Source organism: Suillus discolor, assembly GCF_016758755.1.
Source record: "Suillus discolor strain FC423 chromosome Unknown F5147scaffold_6, whole genome shotgun sequence".
NCBI lineage: Eukaryota > Fungi > Basidiomycota > Agaricomycetes > Boletales > Suillaceae > Suillus > Suillus discolor.
Genome location: NW_024541253.1, coordinates 870942 through 894026, shown reverse-complemented (window position 1 = coordinate 894026; position 23085 = coordinate 870942). Strand labels below are relative to the sequence as shown.

Here is a 23085-nt window from a genome sequence, read left to right as displayed (position 1 = left end):
AAGTTGTCGTCCACGAGGGCAGCCCGTCTGAAAATCTGACGGTTAAACTCATGATCATGGCCAGACGTTGCGCGCTGGAAACCAAAAAGTGTAACGCGGGCGGTATCATAGAAAACAACTATGAAAGTTAGACTATGCAGTATAAGATGCAACACGTCAAATCACGCGGTATATATGTAATACGTACAGACAAGCACGCCATCAGGCGCAAAACTCCAAATTAATTTTACTTGTACATCAGCTTCTAACCTTGGTCTTATGCTTATCTATTATCCTAGCATGAAAAGCCCAATAGCCTGCAAGTACAACCTGGCAAGATAACGATTTCTTTCAAATTCGGGCCTTCAACTTGCCACCAAACACAAACACATGTAAATACACTATGGTGACCTAATTGTCCAGTGAACAGCAAAGGAAGCCGCGCATACGACGGTCTCGCCGCCCCAATTTCGTTGGTTACTCTGAACTTACCAACACGTTATCGTCTTTGCAATTGAAGCCATGGGCAACACCAGCTCATCGTCCTCACGCGGCCATCACGACGACACCGTTGACTACGGTTATCTCGCTCCTCAGGGCGTCTACACTGGTCCCAAAGATTGGAATCATGGGATTGTTACCCAGCTCATCATAGATCGCAGGCTTGCACCTTTCTATCGACCTCTAGAGGATTATAATGAAAACTGGGACGATGAGCAGATCATGTCAGCTAGGAGAGTCATTCCAGATACTGACAGTACCAACTCCGACACCCCTCCTACAAGGGTTGACTCCCGAGATTCCACAAAGCCAACTCATCAGTCTAAACGGCCTGGTGCATTGAAGGAGTCTTGCCGTTATCCAGAAGCTGCCATTTACAGAGGTGCTGTAGAATGCCCAATATGTTTCCTTGTGCGTTATCTCTCACGTGCGTCATGCGCCCACTGAGTAACTTGTGCCTCAGTATTATCCCCCTAATATGAACCATTCAAGGTGTTGCGATCAAGCGATATGTACGGAATGCTTTGTTCAGATAAAGAGGACCGAACCCACGGCTACCCATCTCGTATGTGAGCCAGCAGCATGCCCATATTGTGTGCAGGAGAATTTTGGTGTAGTATATACACCTCCATCATGGCGTACTGGAATTGGGAGCGATGGAACGGTTTGTTTTCCTCAGACATATTCCTTATTATAACTGACGAGGTAACTTCGTTCTTTACTCATTGTTATTCAGTCATTGCCAGTATGGTCGGATGCTCCCAAAGGCTCGCAGCAGAATATACCCAGTGCGGCTCACAAACGACGTCGCAAGAGCTTTGGTCATGATAGTCCGGAAGTGGTCACTACAGGTAAATGACTCATGTTCAAATGTCGCATATCATCATGTTTTGCTGTGCATAGATTCTATAAGGCCAGACTGGGAAGCTAAACTTGCCGCCGTTCGAGCTGCGGTCACGCGCCGTGCAAACAGGCGAATAATCATGCGTCAAGTAGGAGACAGACTCATCCCAGTTGGTGTGACCAGTGGCCGCGTTCATCCCCTACCGACTGGTGAGGCTCAGGATGGCGGTGAAGTAGACAACGGTACCAGTCGAAGAAGTCGGCGACATAGAAATAATGGTGGTCAGCCTGACATCAGTCAGTTGTTGGGTCAGATGGGGCTTGGCGGTCAAGATCTGGAAGAGGTATTAGCTGTGTGCTCGGACGTATTTCAACTAATATCCCTTTTTCAGTTAATGGTGATGGAAGCCATGCGCCTGTCACTTTTAGAGCATGAGGAGCAGCAGAAAAAAGAAGAAGAGAAACGGAAGAAAGAAGCTACTGCTACTGCTTCAGTAGAGGGAGATACTGCTGGTCGGTCGAGTGAGGATCGGACGACGACAGACACAGTAGGGAACGACGCTTCCAATATCCCTTCGGGCGCCCGGAGCTTGGAGTCAGGAGAGGCAATAGCCGAAGCGAATCACGGTGGTAGTCGGGCAATGACACCTGTAGCAGGTCAACCAACCTCTTCATCTCACTCGCAGACACCCGTTGATGCCAACGCCACCCGCAGTGATGGGACAATCTCGATTTCAGGCTACCCACAATGCCTGACACCGGGCACTTCATCTCCGATGATTAATGATGGAACTGTTGATTCCACAGCATCGGCCGTGCCCGATGGAGTAGCCAAGCTCTCAAGTCAGAATGCTTCCATGTATATTGACAGCATGCAGCCATCCGCAGGGACGCCTGGTGCGACCTCCATATCGACCTCTATTTCCAGCCTCAATACTCTAGGACAGCCATCTTATGATGCACTTCCATCTTCACCAGAATCGTCAATGGAGCAGCCGTTATTGAAGACGGACTCGGTAGGCCGGGCTGCCGTAAAGGCCGCTAATTCATGATCGTCAGTTGCGTGGTACTGGGGTGGTGGTGGTGGAGGTGGTGTTAGTTATCGTGTCATTCATCGTTTATAGATCCTGGAGGAGCATCTTTCGTAATTCTTAATGTTTGCATACTTGTTAAACAGCCTGTTGAATACATCACCACGACATGAATTTGAATTTGTTCGCCACTCTCATGTTATGGCGTAATTGCCGTTAACGATCAGACTTCGTGGAAGATGAGTGTCATGTGGCCCAAACTCGGTGATGGCGTATATCTCGCTTCATTTGTGTATCCGCGGAGGAATGACAATGGTGAGATGTTTCTCACTATTGCGTTCATGGACGGGTGCAATTACACACCGACTGGTCACAATTCTGATCTGCATCTTCTCCTGTGTGCTACCGTCTCACGGCGGGGGAACCCGTCGAGCGGCACCGCCATTACAAATCGCGCAGTAAACACATACTGTCCAGTAAGAAAAAGAGAGCGCTAAGCAGAGATACCGATCACTATCGACGATTTTGTTGGTCGGCCCAAATAGGTTTTCCTGCATCTGGATCGTTCTGGTCGTATAAAAAATTAGATACCATCACACGGAACGTGAAAAGATGCTGACCTGAGCATCTATCTGACGCTTTATGGTTTGTTCTTGGAGGAGTCTGGCTGCGCGGTTTGCATCGACCTTTCGCCGCAGATCAGGTGACATCGCCTGGCAGTGCGTTTATGGTGAGACATGGTTCTACTGAAGATGATGATTGCAAAGCATGCACATGCCATGGCATAGCCTCGGAATGGTACAGCATGACCAATGGCGAAAGATGGGGCAAAGAACTCACGGCATATGTCTGTTCAGGTGTAGGTACGGTCGCTACAAATCAAGAACAAGGTGGTGATGGCGTTCAATCACATCAGGAGGAACAGAACAAGAGTCGTCCAAACAATAGTAGGCGAATCAGATGGTGAAGGTCCCCGGGTTGATAGTAGTAGAAGACGAACCGCTCATCAAAAGGTAACCCAGGCCCATCACTGACGCAGAAAAAGTGCCGTGCATCATGTGCGTCGAGTGAATTTCAACCCAGTCCCAGCTACCATCAGCTTCTGTGTTTGCTAGGTCGAGATAAGAACTCACAGCCGCCTCCTAGTAATGTCATTCTGAACCACGGAAAACTCATTGTGTGTGATATTGGTAAGTTATCAAGTTAAGGCCCGGAGGTAAGTTAATGGTGGCAAGCACAGTATTTACTTATTTGTATCTCAGCATCATTGGCGTATCATACCTGGAAGTTAACTCCGGAACCTGGACCACCGCAATACTCATCAACTTTGTATGTAGTATGTACCACCTTGGGTGGTATATCTCATTAAACCGGTATCCGAGGACATGTGCCAACGAAATTAATAAATATGCAATGATAGTAGAATTGGACATTCTACAGTGAGTCGTGCTGGTATGAAGTATTGATTGTTGGAAAAGGACTATGCGGAGAGAACCTATGCTAGATATAAGGAAAACATGACAGCGGAAAACAGTGGCGATAAATAGTGTAGAATGCAGGGAATCCGTGTACTCAGCCTTCCGCTTGCAGAAATGTCCGTATGACTTGTTGGCCATTCAGCTTCCTGCGCTGGGACACAAAATCCATCATATCCGCAGTACTTCTGCGGCTCACCAATTCTATTCTCGCTAGTTCCTCCTCCCACGCGCGCATCTCTACTTGTCCGACTTTCTCGAACAACAAGCTACCTTCTGCGCCAGTAGCACCTTCAGGTATTGTAGAGTGGGCTCCTTCCGAGCTCGCGCCTGAACTAGAATGGCCAAGCCGTGGGGCTTCCACCCACTTCTGGTTGAAAGCACCACGAGTACTGCGTCCATTAGTGGCAGGTCCACTATATGCGGTTTCGGGGCGCAGAGGGACAGGATGTCGATTATTATGGTTGTGGAGATGGTTATATCCCTGTGAATCGTACCCATGCGGCGTGTCCCGGGGCCCCGCAGAAGTGTGGGGTCTGCGTATGGACTTCAGTTTGTATTTGCTTCCGGGCTGTGGTGATGGTACAGAAGAAAACTTGTGGGTATGCCCATTTGATATTTCATGCTCGGCTTTAGCTACAGTGGGCGCCTTTTCTGGTACTTGGATGACTACAGGAGGGCTACGAGGCGGTGACGGTAGTTGAGTATTTGTATTTGGACGTTCTCGCTTTGATCGTTTTGGAGACCTAGACTTGGATTGGCTTGCGGCGGAATAGCGTGAAAGAGCCAATTGACGCTGAGCCTCATTGGTTGAGACTACAATAATTTCTTGGTCATCAAGCTCGACCGTTTCAGCACTCGAGGTAGGGGAGGAGATGATCAACTGAAACACATGATTAGGCAAACAACAGGGGGAAAATATGCAATATACCTTTACGCGAATAAAAAACCTGATAGAAGCCGTGCCGGTCTGAAGTGTTTCTCCAACTGTCCACCGGCTACTGGGACTAGTATCGGGCCAAGAAAAGGTGAGAGTCTGACGCCAGGTTCCGGTAGAATCGCGAGTGAAGCGATGGGAAGATTCAAGATGAGCAAAAATATGTGTCGTTGTTCGTTCGCTTGTGTGAGTCACTTGTGAGGTACTAGGCACTGATGATTGTTGTTGTGGCAGAAGAGGGCGGGTGTCAGATATCGAGGAAGAAGTCGAGGAAGGGCAGTGGAGATCGTTGGAAGAGGAGGCAGCGGATGCGAGGTGGTAGGAGTTCGCTGCGACAGAGTGATGATCATGAGAGTTTGTTTCTTGATTTGACGCGAGGTATGAGTGTGATGATAATGTAGGGGCTGATGGTGTGGAAGTACCAGAAGGGGATGTTGGGAGTTCTGAGAATTGTATTCTTCTTTCGACCACGGCAGTCGCACTGCGGATAGATACTGCTGAATCGAGTGGTTGAACAGTGACTTGTAAAGAAACGATGTCGAGAGGACCAACGGGTTTAGTGGGCAGTATAATTTGATAACGGAGTGAAGGGCCTCTAGACTTTGTGCTCATGGAAGATAGATGAGATGTTGGGGGCGGTGTTACTGGAGAGGGTGGAGACAAATTTCCTGGTAAGTCATGGCGGATCAAATAGAGATCACAATGTTTAAGCAAGCGAGAACCGATGCCCGGAACGGGAGCGTGATTGACAACTAAATGACATAAGACACGAGTTATTGAATGCTTGAAAGGACATACCGGCCTCGATTCGCCAACATATTCGATACTCTTGAAAGTAAAGAGCTGAGCTGGGACCAGCATTATGAACTGGGATGGTAAGTCGGAATGGGTGTTCTACATTTCCTATCTCTGCCCAATCTTGGCCATCTGGTTTCCTCCATAAGGTGACGGAGTGCTCTACCAAAATCTTGGATTGTGCTGTCCCCAACCGGCCATACCGAAATTCATAACACCGAACAAAGACTGTTATATCTTTGGCAGAGATATGTTTTCCATCCTGCTCGATTTCAGTGCGAACGGCTGAGTGAGGGGATATGAGAGGACGATAATAAATGAGAGAAAAATATACGGACCTCCTTCGAACTTGAGGGGTGTCAAGCCGAGGTAGCCACTGTGAGGAAAGAAACGGACGCCATGGTTGCCTTTGGGGGAGAGCAGTGTAAGCTTGACCATGAAGGGCGAGGGTAAGATTGGGGTTGAGGTTGAGTGGGACGAGGAGTAAAAGAGTGAAGGAAAAGAGAGTGATGGAGGAAGGATGTAAAGACGCCCAGAAGCAATTGGGATAAATAAGTGGTCAATAATTGGTACCAAGAATATTCATGACAGCGAGCGAGAAGCAAGAGCATCGCGACACGATCTCCCGATCTGTGATCCAGATCTACGGAGCACCGGCGTTGAATATAGCATTGTCACGCCGACAACTTGTCACACGGCTACTCCCGTTCGTTCAACTCTTGGAGTCTCGCTTCGACCACCACGCCATCAACCAGCCAAGGATGCCTTCGTCGTTCTATGTTCCGATTCTCCTTGCGGGTATGATAATTACGGTACGTTATCTTGTTGTTGCAAGTGTGTACCATCTGATGGGTTGTAGGGGTCGAGTAACTCATTGTGGAGCAAATGGCAGGTGCAGTGTTCAGCCTCACGTTCAGAGACACGGCATTGACGAGTGGAATAGGACATGCAATGCGTGGAGAATTGTAGCGATCCCAACCCTGCACACCACGTTCTTTACGAGCAACCCGTATGGCAAACTCTGCAGATGTTCCGTCCGTAGTCTTTGTGTTTATTGGTACCACGTTCTACGCTAACTATCCGTGCTAGTCGGCGAAATGCTTTGTCAGTCTCAGTTTCTACCTAATATTGGTATATTCATAGATATCGCATCTAGGCTTTCTCCCTGTCATTTATACGTGGCTCCGTGCACGTCAGCGTACTGCACCCGTATTTCTTCCGTCAGATTTAGAAGACGATGTTCATGAGTCCGGTAAAGTAGACCAAACTTGTGAAGAGCTACGAGGTTGGAAAATTCTTCTTTTATGGTTCCCCGCTGCTTGCGATCTTACCGGAACAACGGTCCGTCCATATTCCATATTTCCTGAATCCCTCTGCTCACAATTCAAACAGCTTATGAATGTCGGTCTCCTTTATACACCCGTTTCAATCTATCAGATGACACGTGGAGCCCTCGTTCTCTTCGTGGGCATCCTTAGCGTTATCTTCTTACACCGTCGTTTATGGCTCTATCAGTACGTCCTCTCTTCTTCTCCCATTCCATACTCAACGGTTGTTTCTACACAGATGGGTCTCTCTTTTGACTGTCATGGCCGGTGTCTCGCTCGTAGGATACAGCGGTTCCCTTATCAAGGACGCTGTACACTCCACCTTGCATCTCTTAGGGTCCGACCAGTCAGAACCTGAAGTCACCAAAGTCCTCGTTGGTTAGCCATCTCATTACTTTCTATGGAAGTTTATACTGATCATATGTAGGCATCTTCTTCGTTCTCTTCGCCCAGGTGTTGTAAGTATTTCATAATCCCTTACTTCAGAGACTAAGAATAGCTCCCACCCAGTACGGCAACACAGTTCGTTGTAGAAGAGAAGATCATGGCCCGTTACTCCGTGGCACCTTTGGTTGCTGTGGGCTACGAGGGCTTATTCGGCGCCCTCACCATCATCATGTGCATGCCCATTCTCGCTATGCCGTCAATTGCTTCCAGCTCGCCTTTCTTTGACCTTCCTAGGGGTTGGTACCAATTCGTTAACACCCCCAGTGTCCTTTGGTCGGGTATCGTCATCGCCATCAGTATCTCATTGTTTAATTACTTTGGCTTGAGTGTCACAAGGCATGTAAGCGCCACCGCAAGGAGCCTGACAGACACCTGCAGAACGCTCTCGATCTGGCTAGTCAGCCTTGGACTAGGCTGGGAGAAACTTCTTTTCCCCATTTCACTCCTCCAAATACTGGGATTCTCCTTCTTGGTGTAAGAAAGTTCTTTATACAGTTCTTACGTGGTGCTCACATGTCTTTTATATTCTAGGTATGGCACGGTACGTCTTACTCGCGTTCTCATGGTACTTATTGTTTAACGTGGTCTTCTAGTTCCTTTTCAATGGTTTGGTCAACCCTCCCTCTTTCATCCACCCCCCCTTGGCCCTAGAGGAGACGGTGGGTGGCGAAGCGGAAGAAGGGGAGGCCTTGCTCGCTTCACAGCATCTGGACGATACTGCTGCTCTACCTGTTGACCTTGGTCAAGGTGGCTACGATGTTTTGCCCAAAGATGTCAGAGTACATGCGCAAGGTGTCTCGTCAGAAGATTGAGGCAGGATCCACCTATATGATACTTACACCTATTATTCACATTGATCCGTGGACATATGCTGATGCGGACGCCACACACAATTGATGCGCACTGCCGTTTATTAATTTTGATGCCGTTCACGGACCCGCATGTGACCAACAACTCTAGCACCATATGGTCTTCGACACACGATGCATTTTTCGGATATACGGATAACAATTGAACAAGGTCAAGCAAGCCTCCTGCCTTTCAAGTCTCGCAGTTCCCCGAACGAGCAACATTTCATCATCTAAAGTGGTGGCGAGCTCTTGTGCTGAGAACCAAGCGGCGAATTTCGGCAATTTGCACGTCTACTCTTCCTGTCTTCTCTCATATCAGTAAAAGGCTGGACGCTGTACACCGGATACAGGCTGGCTTCGACAAGTTCTTCCACTGACACGAGGCAGAACGCTAACCTATAAGTACAGCGGAGTCGAGGCTTCTCGAAGGTACTACGGGCGCGAACAGAAAGTGCATATTTCCACTACATACCTTGGCAAACTTTATTACTCATTCAAAAGAGGCTCTAACCACTTATCAACGCTGCGTGCATGCGGTGAAAGGTGGCGCGTGCTCAAAATCGCCCAACTGGAAATGGCGCTAACTACTGGCAGCGACTGAGTATATATATATATACTTCCCTAGGAGGTTTACTCGGATTTATGCTTAATTCGTGACTGCGGGTTATAGAATCACCTTAATAGACTTGGCCGTTGTTTGCTGCGATAAGTATCTACGAACCGAGTTCTCTGTCACCAAAAAGTTATTTGTATTGTGCAAGGTTGTACACTCCAATAAAACGTGTTTTAAATTGGCGATCACCGTAGGTCCGAAAGTCGCACGAATTTGGTTCATGTTTCAACCGCCAGCGAAACATGTTTACGCTGTGCCAGTTGCTAAAGTCTTTTGAGAAGATGAACCCAATGGAGGATGTTAAGCATGCTTACGGATAGTGTGTCACAGCTTGAACACTCCATATTAGGTCATTCGGAGGACTCGTTGTCGCTGTCGCTGCTAGTGGTATCCACAAGGGCCGCATCTTCTAAATTCTCAATGTTCCAGCCAATCATCGATTTCGTAATGGCCAAAACTTTCAATTGCTGTGCGATGTCTAATATAATCTCATCGCTGCGGAAGTAAAGATGTTTATATTAATACTGGCCATTCCATCGGAAGATTAAAGTGACTCCGCACCTCGCAGACGCTTGGATCCAAACGCAGAAATCATCGACCCAGATTTTGTTATACACGTAATACACTTCATGATGGTCCAAAACGTGTTTCATCTCTAATAAGTAGCGCGTGATCATTCTTCTGCCTTTTGCCAAAATAGCTGCTACATCATTCCGACAAGCATCGGCCATTGCGAAAGAGCGATAGAGAGGGAACGCAAGGGAACGCCGATAAGACGGCATCAAAGCTGAAGCGAGATCATGATCGGTGAACCCCGGCGTGGGGATAGACAGAGGAACGTTTTCTGAAGATAGGTATGGAGGGGGATCCAGCGCTGAGAACGCAGGGATGAGTGAGCAAATTGTCCAAGCGCTTTCAGGGGTAGGGTCATGCTGTGTCGTGCGCCTGTCATAGGCATATGCAAATAACAAGGTCAACAGTGTCAGATACAGGTTTCGCTGCTGTAATGCTGTCGGCAAGTCTGTTATAATGTTCTCAGCGTGGATACATAATCAAGCGTGGATACCGCTTACATTCTTTGCGCGGTAAATTGAGCATCGTCATGTTCTCGCTCTCGGTGAATATACATTCGGCATCTCTGAGCCCGGGATCTTCCCAGGCAAGAAGTTCTTGGATGTATTCATCATCCATATAGTCCGCCCTGCAGGAGGAGGCGAATGAGCGTCCAAACTGATGCCTTGTTCAGGGATCCTACATGTAATGCTCTTCATCCCATTTTTTCTCTTCGTGTTGCAATCTTTTCGCTCGTCGTTCTTCTGGTAAGTAACTCTCAGCCTCACTCCCAAGTTCATTGACATCATTTTCTGTGTGAGCGACGTGGGTGAAGTACCCTGTGTACATATCCAAGAACCCATAGTATCTCTTTGTGGATAGCTGTAATGGGGAAGAGGATCCTGCGATAGTCTGGGGAAACTGCCAGTCATTGTCAGCAGCTGGAAATGATTTGAGGATATTTGTTGAAGCATGAAGTCATCGCACGCACCTTCCAATATTTCCCGTTGTTCGAGCGAGATTGCATCAGTTAAATCCACAAGTTCTTCCAGCTCGCTTTGTGATGAAGCCTCAGACCCGATGACTTCTATGGCCGGTTGTTTTGGAACTTCGACATGACGGGGAGCCAGTAGCTTTGCTAGTAAGTCCAAGTCAGGGAATTCTTGTCCCTTGACCTCTTTAGTCAGTGTAACTGTTAAATATCCACTGCTTGGATCATAGGTTGCAGAGGATTGGTCGTCTTCGAGAACCGAATGAGGAAAGTTTATACGAAGAAAGTAAGGGTTGATATGAACGGTCAACAAAGTTTCATCGACGTTGATCTCCACATCAGAGGCCTACTTTGAGGATATCATTGATCAGGCTTGGGAACACAAGTGCTGCACAGACGTACTCTTACTGATGGGCAATAGATTGATACTACCACTGCTTCAAGAGTTTGGGTACAGTGAAATCGCGGAGTTATCATGTTGCGACGACCTCCGAGTCAACTTGAAACACCGAGAAAGCGACGGCTATTCAAGTTTTGTGAAAGACCCGGTGAATATATCTGATCCTAGGATCTGATCTAGACGGTTTTCTCGACTAGTAGCCACGATTTGTTGCTCGGAGTTTGGATGGTGAAATCAAAACAAGTTTCAGAGTCATGTGTGATGACTCGTGCGGCCCACCTGCAGGTCAAACTTTAAGTAGTACTACTTATACCTTAGGCTAATCAGTGGATGTTTGAATCACTTTATCCCTCGAGACAAACATGGACCCTCAGGTATGTGAAACGTTGCATAGCAGGTTTAGACGCTGATGAAGTTATTTGCTTGTAGAAATTTACGGCGTATCCATCTCTCGCCGCTGTAGAACAACTCATCATTCGCGAGAAGCGAGGCAACTGCGTCCCAATATTTATCCAGCTTCCTGCAGATCTCATCACGCCATGCATGGCATATCTTCGAGTAGCCAAAGACTCCAAGTACAGCTTCCTACTGGAGTCGGTTATTGCGGGGGAGAACATCGCCAGGTACAGCTTCGTCGGCGCAGGTAGGGTGCCCGCTCCGATGTTACGGCTTTCAACGTTAATTGACGCGCATTAGACCCACTGAAGGTCATCAAAACTGGACCGAACGAGGAGTTTCAGGGAGATCCACTTTCTGCTCTACAACGCGAGCTCGCCGTTCACCAATATGTGAAAATTCCTGAAATTCCAACTTTCACCGGAGGCGCGATCGGATACGTGTCCTATGACTGTATACAGTACTTCGAGCCCAAGACTGCTCGAGAACTCAGTGATCCTTTGTCTATCCCGGAATCTTTGTTTATGATTTGCGACACCCTCCTCATTTACGATCACCTATTCCAGTCAATCAAGATCGTCTCTCATGTCTTCTATCCAAAGATGCCGGCACCACGAACCTTCCTTTTGTATATCAAACTGCTCAGTCAAAAATCCGTCGGCTAGCAAAAGTACTTCTGAGTCACACAACTCCCGAAGTACTGCAGCCTCCAATTACGTTAGGAAACCAAGCCGTATCCAACATAGGCAAGGAAGGCTACGAGTCATTTGTAACCAAGCTCAAGGAGCACATTGTTGCCGGTGATATCATCCAAGCAGTTCCATCTCAACGCCTTGCTCGTCCAACAGATTTACACCCTTTTAATGCATACAGACATCTTCGCCAAGTCAACCCTAGCCCTTATATGTATTATTTGGATTGCGGAGAGCTCCAGATAGTCGGCGCCAGCCCAGAGACTCTTTGTAAAGTGGAAGCAAACAAGGTCTACAACCATGCCATTGCTGGGACCGTCAAGAGAGGAAAGACTCCAGCAGGCTAGTCTTAATGTCTTCACGAGGCAAGCTATGTTGACTCCTTTTGCAGAGGACAACGAGCTTGCCAAACAGCTCCTTTCATCTGAAAAGGACCGAGCGGAACACATCATGCTTGTTGATCTTGCCAGAAACGATGTCAATCGGGTTTGCAAACCGGAGACCGTGAAAGTTGATCATCTTATGGCGGTACAAAAATTCAGTCACGTCATTCATTTAACGTCCCAAGTTTCGGGAATGCTGAGGGAAGGGCTCTCGAGGTATTTCACTGATAATCGTGTTTCCTGTAATTGCCAACAGTTTCAACAGGTTCGATGCTTTCCGCTCCATATTTCCCGCGGGAACTGTATCGGGAGCTCCTAAGATCAAAGCAATCGAACTGGTTGCCGAACTAGAGCGCGAACGGAGGGGAGTTTATGCCGGTGGCGTCGGACGTTTCGACTTCGCTGATGACGAAATGGACACATGTATTGCTATTCGTACAATGACATTCAAGGACGGGGTTGCCTACTTACAGGCAGGAGGAGGCATCGTTTTTGACAGCATGGAAGACGAGGAGTATGTAGAGACCCTCAACAAACTGGGAGGCAATCTACGAGCACTGATTGATGCAGAGAGTAAGTCTTGTTACTAAATTATGAAGTTGCGTGTACTGAAGGAGGATACAGAATACTGGAGTGAGGTTCAAGCGTCACATTCATTACAACGTTGATCCCACGTAGTAAAACTAATCTCTGTCAGCTACATATCGTGTAGTACCTCGTTCTTGAGCACGCATGTATCGAGATTGTCTTAGCTCTTTAATCTGCTCTTCTCTGTCTCGCAAAACTCTCCCTTCTCTGCCAGCTATGCTGAGAACACCTGCAATTAACTCTGCTGCTCGAGGGCTCTCGTCATTTGCAGGAATGGCATACATGACCACGCGAGGATCGACGTTCGAGTCGACAATGCCGATAGTAGGAATATGCTGTATTGCGCATTCGCGGATGGCATGGATATTAGCCAGAGGATTTAGGAAGATGACTAGGTCGGGTGTAACACGTTGCCCTCTTGCGACGTCAGACCCAAACAATTGCAGTTTGTTCGTAAGTGTGCCAGGCAGCCATCTTTCGCCAACATGGAAAGCCTGTGGTCCAATCCTCTCTGCGGCTTTGCGTACAACAGCACGCAGATCTGGACGAGTGCCCACGAAGACAACTGTGCCATCCCTTGCAACGACAGCACGGGTGAGGTTCGCAGCCCTCCGCAACAGTGGAAGGGTCGAGTCAAGGTCAATTATGGTGATACCAGCGCGAACACCGTACGCGTAGGGCATAAAATTTGGATTGAGCAAAGATTTAGCGTGTCCAAAATGTGCACCAGCAGCTATTAGTGCGGATAACGTTGCTTCAGACGGAGCGAGAGGCCGGTGCAACTGGTGGTGGGGTTGAAAGGTGTTATCTCGCGTCACATTAGAGCCATGCTCGCTGAATAGATCGGCTACACAATATAATAAGCAAATGCTAGTCTCCTACACGAAGAAAGACACTGACCGAGCATTTTGAAACGTATCCGGCGGTCTTGCAACGACTGCCAATCATCTGGTGACTGCAGAGGAAATGGTTGGTCACTGGAAGTGAATACATTTCGTCTATGTTGTAGGACCGAAAGCTGGCTTCTACGCATACATCTTGTGGCAGAAAGCCATGGTCTTAGACCTGCCTTGGTAGACATGTCGAAGAATGGGTCGTGCTGGTGGCAGTGCAAAATTTGATACCACTGGTCAGGATGCTTACTTCAGCTGGGTGATCGATTTTTTTCGATTGCTCTTCTGCCCATCACCACCACCCGGCTTCATCTCTCTTTACTTTTTGTTTGTCTCTTTAAAAAATGGAAGACGCATTTGACGGCGCTGTTGGCATTGATCTCGGTACTACCTACTCGTGAGCATCCACAATTTGCTGTCATCATCATATTGACATCGTCTCTTAGCTGTGTGGGTGTATGGCAAAATGATCGAGTTGAGATCATCGCCAACGATCGTAAGTTTCTGTGCCGTACGACGAGTTTACACATTCATCTGTGTGTGTTCTGCAGAGGGTAACCGGACAACTCCTTCATATGTCGCATTCTCTGCGGAGGAGCGTCTAATCGGTGATGCTGCAAAAAATCAGGCTGCTATGAACCCCCGCAACACAGTCTTTGATGCCAAGCGTCTCATCGGCCGTCGTTATGAGTGAGTATCTCATGAAGTATCCTTCGATAGCCTTGATGACATGCGAAAAATTAGTGACCCCGACGTCAAGAAGGTTAGTATGAGGATCCATAACTGAAACGCGATGCTAAATATATCACTCCAGGACATGACTCACTGGCCTTTCGAGGTCGTAGAGAAGGAGGGTTCACCTTTGATCAAGGTCAACTACCTTGGCGAGGAGAAAGTTTTCAGCCCTCAGGAGATCTCGTCAATGGTTCTCACTAAAATGAAAGAGATTTCGGAGGCAAAACTTGGCAAGACTGTCACCAAGGCTGTCGTCACGTGAGTCGCTCTTTTCGTATCATGTGTGAATTTGTTCTGACGCGAATGAACAGCGTCCCTGCCTACTTTAACGACTCGCAACGTTTGGCAACCAAAGATGCTGGTACCATCGCTGGCCTTGATGTTCTCCGTATCATTAACGAGCCCACTGCCGCTGCCATCGCGTATGGTTTGGATCGTCAATCAAAAGCGGAGAAAAACGTTTTGATCTTCGATCTTGGTGGAGGAACTTTCGATGTCTCGTTGCTCAACATCAGCGGTGGTGTCTTCGCAGTTAAGGCCACCGCAGGTGACACTCACTTGGGTGGTGAGGATTTCGACAACACCCTCTTGGATCACTTCAAGAATGAGTTCAAGAGGAAGACGAAGCACGATATCTCTGAGGACCCCCGTGCACTCAGGCGACTCAGAAGTGCTTGCGAGCGTGCCAAGCGCACCCTCTCGAGTGTCACCCAGACCACCGTTGAGGTTGATTCGTTGTACCAGGTTAGCATGTCACGTGTGCACCCGAAAGTTGGATTTTATCTCATACATCCATAACTAGGGTGAAGACTTCTCGGCCAACATTACTCGTGCCCGTTTCGAGGAGATCAATGCCGCTATGTTCAAGTCGACCATCGAGCCCGTCGAGAAAGTGCTCAAGGATGCTAAGATGCCTCGTGAGAAGGTCGATGATATCGTTCTCGTTGGTGGATCCACTCGTATTCCCAAGATTCAATCTCTCGTATCGGAGTACTTCGGTGGACGCCAGCTGAACAAGTCGATCAACCCCGATGAGGCTGTTGCCTACGGTGCCGCTGTGCAGGCTGCTGTTCTCACTGGCCAGACCTCAGAAAAGACTGCGGACCTTCTCCTTCTTGACGTGGCTCCTCTCTCGCTTGGTGTTGCTATGCAGGGCGATGTCTTTGGTGTCGTTGTCCCCCGTAACACACCCATTCCCACCAACAAGTCGCGGACATTCACGACTGTTGAGGACAACCAGACGACTGTCACCTTCCCTGTGTAAGGCGCATGCTCGCCTATCTCCCAAACGTTATGCTGACGTCTTGACCTCCAGGTATGAGGGCGAACGCACTCAATGCCGTGATAACCGTCTGCTTGGTGAATTCGAGCTGACTGGTATTCCTCCTATGCCCCGTGGACAGGCTGAGCTTGTTACCACCTTCGAGGTTGATGCCAACGGTCTCCTCAAGGTCTCCGCACAAGACCGAGCTTCTGGCCGCAAGGCATCTATCAGTCAGTGGCGGTCTTCAGATTTGTTCTGCAACTGACATTTTTGTTCAGGCATCACCAACTCCGTTGGTCGTCTATCGTCGGCCGAGATCGACCAGATGATCAAGGACGCTGAGCAATTCAAGCAAGCTGACAAGGAGTTCTCTTCACGTCATGAGGCGAAGTCCGACCTCGAGGCTTACATCCACCAGGTGGAAGGCACTATCACCTCGCCTGAGATCGGCATGAAGCTTAAGCGTGGCGCTAAGTCTCAGGTTGAGACTGAGCTTGCCCGTGCACTTGAAAAGCTCGAGATCGAGGACTCGTCAGCAGATGAGTTGAGGAAGTCGCAGCTTGCCATCAAGCGGGCACTTCAAAAGGCAACTGCTGGCATCCGGTAAACGATAATGATTTTTGATGTGTAGTATGCAAAATAGAGCAGCGTAGTATTTCCATGATGTTGTGTATGTTGTTCTCCCTGTTTTGCATACCAAAATTTGGCGTTGTATTCGCAATGACATTTCTTTTTGCTTTCGCACTGCATTATGTCTGGCAATGTTCAGACCTAGACCAAGGAGACCACCTCCACAACTCATTAGAAGTAACACCCAACAGCACCAGTCCCTGACACTATTTGATCTTTTATAATTGCACTAATACAACGGCCCGCTGGGCATCCTGGCAGGACCCTCTCACTTCCATGTCACTCGTCTCCTGCTCCAAAACAGAAACCTTTCTTATTTACACTGTGAAGTAGCTACGTGTCTTTCTTTATCTTGTTATGCTGATACCAACATATAGGCAATTGTCTCGTTCTTGTCTCCCTAAATTCGTGTCCTCCGAGGCACCAAACCATGATCGGTATATCTTGGCATGTAATCATTGTCTCTCCCAGCATCTGAATGGGGCTTAAGTCCCATACGAGAACGTTGTTGTCGACCGTGCTACGCATATGGTGTGGACAATACCCGATTTTCTTTCTGCTCCGGTGGGTACAGGCACACTATCGAGCGCGCTGTAACATAGTTCATCACTGCTGTGGAGTGAAACTGCAAGATTGGCGCGAGCACACACATACCCAAGCATACCCTTGGGCCGTGGGTGCGGGTAAGTGGTGGGTATGGGTACGGGTAAGCTTGTGGATACCCACAGGTTACCCATGCCATTGCCTACTCATAGAGATTGACAACTGCTAGTTTTACATTGCAACTGATCTCGCGAAAGGGTATGTTGGAATTTACTGGATACACCAAAACATAACATTGTAGACGCCCGCAGGTACATACTTGAATGTACAACAAAGTAACCAGGAAGCATACATATCTAACTCTAAATCTCTTCTGGTTCTGAAATCGAGAAGCTGTCGATGCCAATTATAAGGCATAACGTGCCTAATATTTGATGTACAGATTCAGTGCTGTAACACAAATCAAAAGAACCGCACTTACTCGGAAGTAGCTTCCCTTCAGTTGTGTCATAGGAACGGCGATGAAAAACATGGCAATCACAAGCCTATAAAAATCGTCAGACTCTTCGAGTGTGTCAAGCGATATCACTTGCGCTGCTTCAACACCAAACACCATTAATCCTCCAGATTTTGTAGCCCATGGGACTTGGAAATATGCGACTGCGAAACCTAGGCCACAATCGTGAATATTGGACAAATTATGCGTCGTTGTAACTCACCGCCCAATGATCTTGCAAGGTTTAACAGGGCACTGACTTCGCCCTAGAAGGGGAGGTCAAATCGCTGAAATGCAAATAAGTATATATGTGTTACTCACTGCCCTACGAGGGAAGCAGTCATTACAATATGCATCTAATAATGATTTATCCCACGACACTTGAAATATTGGATCCGAGACTTACACACTGCAACAGTATTGAGGGTGATTGCAACGATCGCAATGCCCCAGCCCATGATGAGAGCGGCTTCACTGAGATTTTGTATCCCAGCGCCCAGCGTCAAAAATCCACAGATATAAAGCGGCATGGCTAAGTAACAGGTCCTACACAAGTTCTCAGCTCTAACCTTAGACCATCAGTTGAGTTTGCATACCACAAGCGGCTCTCGGCCTCAAAGAAACCACCGTTTTTGCGAATATGCAGATCCATAATGAATTCATTGATGTAACGTCCAATGAACTCGCCAAGAAGGACGGCGACCTAAAAATTCCATGCTGAGAACAGTAATCGTGCATACTTCATAGATGGAAAAAACTTGCAATTGGAGTCGCATACGCTCCAGCCACGGCATATTGGTTGAAGCCAAATCCGACGGGAGGAGGAGATCCCATGAAGACAACATTTGTCGTCTACAAAAGTCGATAAGTTTATTACTGCAGGTCGAAACAGAAACGCTCACGTTCACACCGATCGAGAACCCGAAAACCAATGCCTTTTGAAAAGGTCAGCAAATGTACTAAGTATGGTCAGCAATGCAATTCATCTCACCTCAAAGAGAACTACGAAGAAAAACTGAGGACGCCAAACAACATCCAAAGATGCCAATAGAACTTCCGGCCATCGTGGTCTGTATTTTGCCATCTTGTACCCAGTGATGCCTATCAAAGTTTCAAATCGATATTGCAGTCCCGTAGAAATTTCCAGTGGCTTCGATGCAAGGTGACGATCATACATACTGATTCAGCAAAAGTCAACGCCACTGCCCTAAGAAACAATATAACACAGCGTACGTCTCTTCCATGAAAAACACAATGAGAAATAAGACGATGGCGCTGTAAAAAGATCCTATAGCATAGGCCCATCTCCAGCTATCCAACAATTGATGAATATTCTGAATCAAGGACAGCATATGTAAGACGTACCTCACACGCGCTACAAGAAAGCCAAATACAAATGGTGATAGATAAGGGGATCTATAAGATAGTAGTGAGAAATGTTTCTCCCAATAAAGGAATTCATTTCTGACAGAACGAAACCCGAAGTCCAGATGTTCAGCTTCCGTGCTTGAAGATGGAAGGGGAAGATATCCGTCACGACATAAAGACCCTTGGAGGTTGGTAAATGTTGAAGCTACCATGAGAATTGCCACTAATCGTACTGTCACCTGGGGACACGTTCTGAAACCGCAGTCAGTTTACCGCAGGCATGGATAACATGACGACCTGCCCAAAGAATGCGGTTAGGCAACGCATCCCTTCATCAAAAGTTAACATTGTCCAATAAATACCAAATTATTGTGTAAATACCTGCAAAGGTGGCTAGATTCGGCGCCAACGTGGTACCAATCAAGAATGCAAACGCAAAAAGCTGCGCTCAAGGTTTCAGGGTTCATATCGGCTAAATCATTGGAAATATATACCTGACTCCAGAAAAGTACTGGCAGCCGACCATACCGTCTCATGAGCATGACCCAGAAGATGCCTCCCCAACCTGGACTACAGATGAGAAGAGGCTATTCTCATATAATGGTGTGATCTCACCCAGAAGGAAGATGCTCCAGCTTCAGGGAATTGTCATTGAATGTGAGTAACGATCGATGCATCACGCACTTTGATGTCAGATCGTTGATGACACCCGAGGTCGTGTCATAAGTTTGAGCGAGGCCAAATATCGACGCAATTCCTGCCAATAAAAGTATTCCATGATGACACTACTATGGATATTGAGCGAGGGCGAGATACATACCAATTCCAGAGTCGAAGTCAGGTACCACTGCAGACATTGTAATGATGATCAGGTGCACAGTCTTGCGAAAATCGGTCCACTACAAATGAATAGCTTAGTGTTAGTGAAAGGAGCACGATAATGAGAAATGACGAACGTTTTGTGGGTCGTTCGGGTCGTCAGCGGGTTGAGGCCAGAGAACCTTCGACCCATCAGGGCTAAGCTTGAGCCTAGAGGCCATTACCTCTCCAAACTCGACCTTCGCCTGTCTAGTGAGTCACGAATGAGTCACGATAGACTTAGGATATATGGGAGCAACAGCCACATACTCGGGGTCCACTACTAAACGGCCAGAGGCCCGCTCGTAGTAAGCAACAAAATCTACGTCGTCGGTAACATCGACTTTGATTGAGTCATCTGCCTTCGTTTCTGAGTGCAGCCGCTGGGAGCTAACATGCTCTAGAGCCATTGGTAGTGGGGGTGAGAGTTGGGAAGTAAATTGTAAGGTATCGTCACTCGGTAGTACCCATCATCAATTTAAAGCGCAGTACTTACGATGACGGTGTATTATAAGAAAAGCTTTTAATCTCGGGGGCAGATTGTGAGGAATGGACAGCCTGTTAAGGTGTGTTCGAGCGAAAGGTACCCTGATATTACTCGGATCTTTGCTCGGTTTCTGCGATCCGAGCAAACAAGGTATAGACAACAGACCCTAACAGACCTCAAAAACAATATTGAGTTAGGCTCCCTTTTTTCCTTCGCGATACACCGCAGGATCACCCATTTTGAGGACTATGACCCATGGCACATCGGTGAACCGCTCGACATATTCTCAGGACATCTCCATCCAAAGCTACAACAAAACACTTCAACCTGGTTACTAGATAGCCTTGTACTTTCATCCAGAACTGTTTTAAATTGGCACATTAATGGCAATTATTGCACGAATACATTATCCAAGGATTAACTGCCACGGAGTCAGCAACGGGCGTAGTGATGAAAACAGGCACTGACGAAAGAAAGACAAATAACTGAGCAAGACGCGGATTAACAGTGAAGCAAGAGACGGGGGAAGAAAGACGAAACGTGAATAATCATGCGAGCGGTTGGTCTTATTGGTGTGAATGATGTGAGAACGTTGATACTGGTAGTTTGTTTGCTCAGGGATCCGGGATGAACCGAGGATGACAACTTGAAGGTACCAGATGCGGCAAACCGAGGAGTGATCAGGGGCTTAACGTTAACGCTCAGCGCTCAGTGGAAGAGAATCGACCACATACTAGTAGGCGCCAGGTACAAGGATCCAATTAAAAGCTATGACATATGATACCTAGTTAGACTCGTAACCAGTCTGGACTACGTCTTTGAGATGTTAAATACGTATTTGCAGCTGCGACGTCGTGTGTTTTACCTGCCTCGGATCCATCAGTGCAATGGTTCCACCGTGACCAAGCACTCTGACAACTCTGTATTGCCCCTCTTGTCTGCTTCATTAGCCGCATCAACAAATGCCTGTCATACGCCCTCTCGCTTTGCAGGCCATTTGTTGGCCTGTAACTCAGTTTACGCCCGACATCCTGGGCGGACTAGGTCGCACAGTATGAAGGATTTGTGGGTGAATTGTCTTGATGATCATATCATACTCGATTTTCGATGCACGCGAATACAATAGGCACTATGCTACTCCGAATGAGTGATGACACAAGGTTAAAGCTTATGCTAGTAAGAACACCATAACGAACTGAAAAAACGCAAACAAGACGAGCATAGATGAGTTTATGAGTTCATAGCAGCCAAGTATACGATAACAGTAAACTTACCAAAACTCTGCCTCACCCACTGTCATCGTGCTCTGCTTCTTGTTCAGGAGCTCCCCATCCTTCATCCTCATCTTCCTGCTCGCTGTCTTCATCTCCCCGCTTCCGCTTCCCATTCACACTTTTAGCATGCTTGAGAGCCTCACCATCCGCAATGGTCACACACGTCAGCCGCGTGCCTTTTGTGTCGTACTCAGCCACAGGTGGTATCTGCAGCGTTTCACTTCCAGCTTTTTGGTCGGCGGGCAGTGAAGCCAGGTCGTAAACATGGATTTTACCGTCAGATGAGACGGTGCACAGGATGATCGTCGAGAGGGATGCATTTGCCTTGGTTGATCTGGGTAGTGCGAGAGGAAGAATCTCGACCGCTTTTACACTACAAAAACATGATAAAAACAAAGTCGGAACGAATGCATTGTACGTACCGATTAGAGTGTCCAATCATTTCTGCGATGACAGTGGGCATTTTTTCTGGGTCATCTGGAATGTCGTAGATCGACAATTTCTTGTCTTCTGCGCCAACGAGTAATAATTCTCCAGAGCCATTCACTCGTTTACTAAACCGAATTGTATGTATTCGGGAGGGATGCGTGATTGTGTGACGAAGAACCATGTCCTAAGTGCGATCAGATTGAATTTACAGATAGACAGAAAAGTTATGATATGCACTCACGACTGTGAATAAATCGATCGTATTTTGAGATTGCACGACGAATAACGAGCCTGTCGCTGACCACCGCACGGTTTCCCCCTCTAAACCATCAAATGAGGTGAGAAATGAATCCGGGGCCGAGGGAAACAAACACTTACCTTTCCCCAGCTTTGTGCTAGCAGATCCTTTTCCGCGCATGAGATCCCACATGCGCAGCGTATTGTCTTTTCCTACGCTTAGCGCGACTTTATTAGACGGATGCACCGCCGTAGAATTGACTCGTCCCTTGTGACCTTTGAGGGTGCGAAGCACGACCCAGTCGCGTGCATGAAAAAGACATAATGTACCGTCTTCAGACGCTGAGAGAAGATGCGAGCGTGAGGGGAATTGAAGCTGTGTGATGGATCCTGTCGCAACAATTTGTTAAAAGGCAGATGTATAGAGCACTGTAACTCACCTTCGTGGTGCATGAGCCCGCCGATCTCTTTTTTTCTACGCAAATCCCAGACCTTTATAACCTCATCTGCACTCCCAGTAGCAAGCCACTTTCCTCCGTTCGGAGACGCGGCGACGGCCTTGATGCACGATACATGTGCGGGGAATATAAAGATGGGTTTCAACTCGAACTTGTAGCCATCGTTGATCTCATCGAGCGAGACAGATCCATCAAGGCCGTATAGCAGTTTTTCGTAGGAGCCAGCGATTACCTTGAAGAAGGTTGGGAGAGTACTGACCGGTTTCGTAGATTGTTTTGCTTTTTGCTTGCCCTTAGTGGAGGGCACGAGATGGTGGTCGCTTTGGGCAACCGGTTTTACTTTCTTGTTTTCTTTTGGCGAGCTCGCAAGTCTCGCTCTTTTGGAGCTTGTTACTGTGGCCATCTCGGTGTACTTAATATTTTTCTCCAGTTCCAGGACCCTGTAAAGGGTACCGGTTTGGGTGGTACATCCCGGACGTTTTATATTGTTTGTTGATGTTTGATTGTTGTTACGCCTTCTGCTTCCGACTGATCATAGACATCATGGCCTGCGCGTCGCATTCTCGTCTAGACTTTCTTGCTCGTCCTGTGGCGTTGGTAATGTCTGATCA

General features: G+C 47.6%; 10 protein-coding genes across 10 annotated transcripts; 4 read left to right on the top strand and 6 right to left on the bottom strand.

The window, feature by feature from the left end:
- The first annotated feature begins 184 nt into the window (after positions 1-184).
- F5147DRAFT_673889 (uncharacterized protein) lies at positions 185-2551 on the top strand. The gene is made up of 5 exons (XM_041435783.1): positions 185-891; positions 944-1144; positions 1217-1331; positions 1384-1667; positions 1716-2551. The coding sequence occupies exons 1-5, from the start codon at positions 502-504 to the stop codon at positions 2373-2375; spliced, it is 1650 nt and encodes a 549-aa protein (XP_041297769.1). The 5' UTR covers positions 185-501; the 3' UTR covers positions 2376-2551.
- A 37-nt stretch (positions 2552-2588) lies between these two features.
- Positions 2589-3590, bottom strand: F5147DRAFT_673880 (uncharacterized protein). Its single transcript, XM_041435782.1, has 5 exons — positions 3488-3590; positions 3355-3384; positions 3195-3226; positions 2975-3067; positions 2589-2921 (listed from the first exon to the last, which is right to left on the bottom strand). Exons 1-5 carry the CDS (start codon positions 3528-3530, stop codon positions 2868-2870), a joined length of 252 nt encoding a protein of 83 aa, XP_041297768.1. The 5' UTR covers positions 3531-3590; the 3' UTR covers positions 2589-2867.
- Positions 3591-3680: 90 nt separating this feature from the next.
- On the bottom strand, positions 3681-6149 carry F5147DRAFT_605478 (uncharacterized protein). Its single transcript, XM_041432325.1, has 4 exons — positions 5900-6149; positions 5565-5846; positions 4761-5518; positions 3681-4712 (listed from the first exon to the last, which is right to left on the bottom strand). Exons 1-4 carry the CDS (start codon positions 5997-5999, stop codon positions 3927-3929), a joined length of 1926 nt encoding a protein of 641 aa, XP_041297767.1. The 5' UTR covers positions 6000-6149; the 3' UTR covers positions 3681-3926.
- A 173-nt stretch (positions 6150-6322) lies between these two features.
- F5147DRAFT_567964 (uncharacterized protein) lies at positions 6323-8148 on the top strand (the record flags this gene model as incomplete). The annotated part of the gene is made up of 11 exons (XM_041430877.1): positions 6323-6373; positions 6421-6453; positions 6505-6595; positions 6651-6665; positions 6718-6902; positions 6954-7075; positions 7128-7267; positions 7317-7347; positions 7400-7810; positions 7868-7877; positions 7930-8148. The coding sequence occupies 11 exons, from the start codon at positions 6323-6325 to the stop codon at positions 8146-8148; spliced, it is 1308 nt and encodes a 435-aa protein (XP_041297766.1).
- Positions 8149-8912: 764 nt separating this feature from the next.
- Positions 8913-11014, bottom strand: F5147DRAFT_673872 (SHQ1 protein-domain-containing protein). Its single transcript, XM_041435781.1, has 7 exons — positions 10746-11014; positions 10344-10689; positions 10056-10293; positions 9874-10001; positions 9362-9821; positions 9115-9295; positions 8913-9063 (listed from the first exon to the last, which is right to left on the bottom strand). Exons 1-6 carry the CDS (start codon positions 10818-10820, stop codon positions 9151-9153), a joined length of 1392 nt encoding a protein of 463 aa, XP_041297765.1. The 5' UTR covers positions 10821-11014; the 3' UTR covers positions 8913-9063; positions 9115-9150.
- Positions 11015-11105: 91 nt separating this feature from the next.
- Positions 11106-12804, top strand: F5147DRAFT_743241 (ADC synthase; the record flags this gene model as incomplete). The annotated part of the gene is made up of 6 exons (XM_041439591.1): positions 11106-11117; positions 11173-11386; positions 11440-11726; positions 11786-12148; positions 12225-12430; positions 12480-12804. 6 exons carry the CDS (start codon positions 11106-11108, stop codon positions 12802-12804), a joined length of 1407 nt encoding a protein of 468 aa, XP_041297764.1.
- A 93-nt stretch (positions 12805-12897) lies between these two features.
- Positions 12898-13883, bottom strand: F5147DRAFT_567748 (ribosomal protein S2, flavodoxin-like domain-containing protein; the record flags this gene model as incomplete). Its single annotated transcript, XM_041430873.1, has 2 exons — positions 12898-13649; positions 13703-13883. 2 exons carry the CDS (start codon positions 13881-13883, stop codon positions 12898-12900), a joined length of 933 nt encoding a protein of 310 aa, XP_041297763.1.
- A 99-nt stretch (positions 13884-13982) lies between these two features.
- On the top strand, positions 13983-16435 carry F5147DRAFT_605467 (heat shock protein 70 family). The gene is made up of 9 exons (XM_041432324.1): positions 13983-14092; positions 14142-14191; positions 14247-14385; positions 14440-14458; positions 14510-14688; positions 14742-15174; positions 15233-15690; positions 15746-15924; positions 15973-16435. Exons 1-9 carry the CDS (start codon positions 14040-14042, stop codon positions 16299-16301), a joined length of 1839 nt encoding a protein of 612 aa, XP_041297762.1. The 5' UTR covers positions 13983-14039; the 3' UTR covers positions 16302-16435.
- An 838-nt stretch (positions 16436-17273) lies between these two features.
- F5147DRAFT_769029 (MFS general substrate transporter) lies at positions 17274-19999 on the bottom strand (the record flags this gene model as incomplete). The annotated part of the gene is made up of 19 exons (XM_041441015.1): positions 17274-17291; positions 17349-17536; positions 17587-17629; positions 17685-17719; positions 17770-17909; positions 17960-18066; positions 18104-18298; positions 18355-18541; positions 18597-18674; positions 18729-18779; positions 18833-18936; positions 19005-19060; positions 19113-19173; positions 19226-19296; positions 19347-19366; positions 19416-19488; positions 19552-19630; positions 19688-19799; positions 19860-19999. 19 exons carry the CDS (start codon positions 19997-19999, stop codon positions 17274-17276), a joined length of 1758 nt encoding a protein of 585 aa, XP_041297761.1.
- Positions 20000-21142: 1143 nt separating this feature from the next.
- On the bottom strand, positions 21143-22951 carry F5147DRAFT_605465 (WD40-repeat-containing domain protein). The gene is made up of 6 exons (XM_041432323.1): positions 22457-22951; positions 22158-22406; positions 22021-22100; positions 21773-21963; positions 21351-21723; positions 21143-21271 (listed from the first exon to the last, which is right to left on the bottom strand). Exons 1-5 carry the CDS (start codon positions 22875-22877, stop codon positions 21363-21365), a joined length of 1302 nt encoding a protein of 433 aa, XP_041297760.1. The 5' UTR covers positions 22878-22951; the 3' UTR covers positions 21143-21271; positions 21351-21362.
- Positions 22952-23085: the final 134 nt, after the last annotated feature.

What these genes read in the sequence shown, in the direction of transcription:
- F5147DRAFT_673889 (XM_041435783.1), top strand. Translation starts at nt 502, where the DNA reads ATGGGCAACACCAGCTCATCGTCCTCACGCGGCCATCACGACGACACC. An exon ending in GAATTGGGAGCGATGGAACG is followed by an intron (nt 1,145 to 1,216) that starts GTTTGTTTTCCT and finishes ATTGTTATTCAG; the next exon opens with TCATTGCCAGTATGGTCGGA. An exon ending in GCGGTCAAGATCTGGAAGAG is followed by an intron (nt 1,668 to 1,715) that starts GTATTAGCTGTG and finishes TCCCTTTTTCAG; the next exon opens with TTAATGGTGATGGAAGCCAT.
- F5147DRAFT_673880 (XM_041435782.1), bottom strand. Translation starts at nt 3,530, where the DNA reads ATGAGTTTTCCGTGGTTCAGAATGACATTACTAGGAGGCGGCT. An exon ending in GACATTACTAGGAGGCGGCT is followed by an intron (nt 3,385 to 3,487) that starts GTGAGTTCTTAT and finishes TTTCTGCGTCAG; the next exon opens with TGATGGGCCTGGGTTACCTT. An exon ending in AGCGTCAGATAGATGCTCAG is followed by an intron (nt 2,922 to 2,974) that starts GTCAGCATCTTT and finishes TTATACGACCAG; the next exon opens with AACGATCCAGATGCAGGAAA.
- F5147DRAFT_605478 (XM_041432325.1), bottom strand. Translation starts at nt 5,999, where the DNA reads ATGGTCAAGCTTACACTGCTCTCCCCCAAAGGCAACCATGGCGTCCGT. An exon ending in ACCCCTCAAGTTCGAAGGAG is followed by an intron (nt 5,847 to 5,899) that starts GTCCGTATATTT and finishes CCCCTCACTCAG; the next exon opens with CCGTTCGCACTGAAATCGAG. An exon ending in ATGTTGGCGAATCGAGGCCG is followed by an intron (nt 5,519 to 5,564) that starts GTATGTCCTTTC and finishes TATGTCATTTAG; the next exon opens with TTGTCAATCACGCTCCCGTT.
- F5147DRAFT_673872 (XM_041435781.1), bottom strand. Translation starts at nt 10,820, where the DNA reads ATGATAACTCCGCGATTTCACTGTACCCAAACTCTTGAAGCAGTGGTA. An exon ending in TCTATTGCCCATCAGTAAGA is followed by an intron (nt 10,690 to 10,745) that starts GTACGTCTGTGC and finishes TCCTCAAAGTAG; the next exon opens with GCCTCTGATGTGGAGATCAA. An exon ending in TGGATCCAAGCGTCTGCGAG is followed by an intron (nt 9,296 to 9,361) that starts GTGCGGAGTCAC and finishes TTACTTCCGCAG; the next exon opens with CGATGAGATTATATTAGACA.
- F5147DRAFT_605467 (XM_041432324.1), top strand. Translation starts at nt 14,040, where the DNA reads ATGGAAGACGCATTTGACGGCGCTGTTGGCATTGATCTCGGTACTACC. An exon ending in GTCACCAAGGCTGTCGTCAC is followed by an intron (nt 14,689 to 14,741) that starts GTGAGTCGCTCT and finishes GCGAATGAACAG; the next exon opens with CGTCCCTGCCTACTTTAACG. An exon ending in AGGTTGATTCGTTGTACCAG is followed by an intron (nt 15,175 to 15,232) that starts GTTAGCATGTCA and finishes ATCCATAACTAG; the next exon opens with GGTGAAGACTTCTCGGCCAA.
- F5147DRAFT_605465 (XM_041432323.1), bottom strand. Translation starts at nt 22,877, where the DNA reads ATGGCCACAGTAACAAGCTCCAAAAGAGCGAGACTTGCGAGCTCGCCA. An exon ending in TAGCACAAAGCTGGGGAAAG is followed by an intron (nt 22,101 to 22,157) that starts GTAAGTGTTTGT and finishes TTGATGGTTTAG; the next exon opens with AGGGGGAAACCGTGCGGTGG. An exon ending in CGATCGATTTATTCACAGTC is followed by an intron (nt 21,964 to 22,020) that starts GTGAGTGCATAT and finishes GATCGCACTTAG; the next exon opens with GACATGGTTCTTCGTCACAC.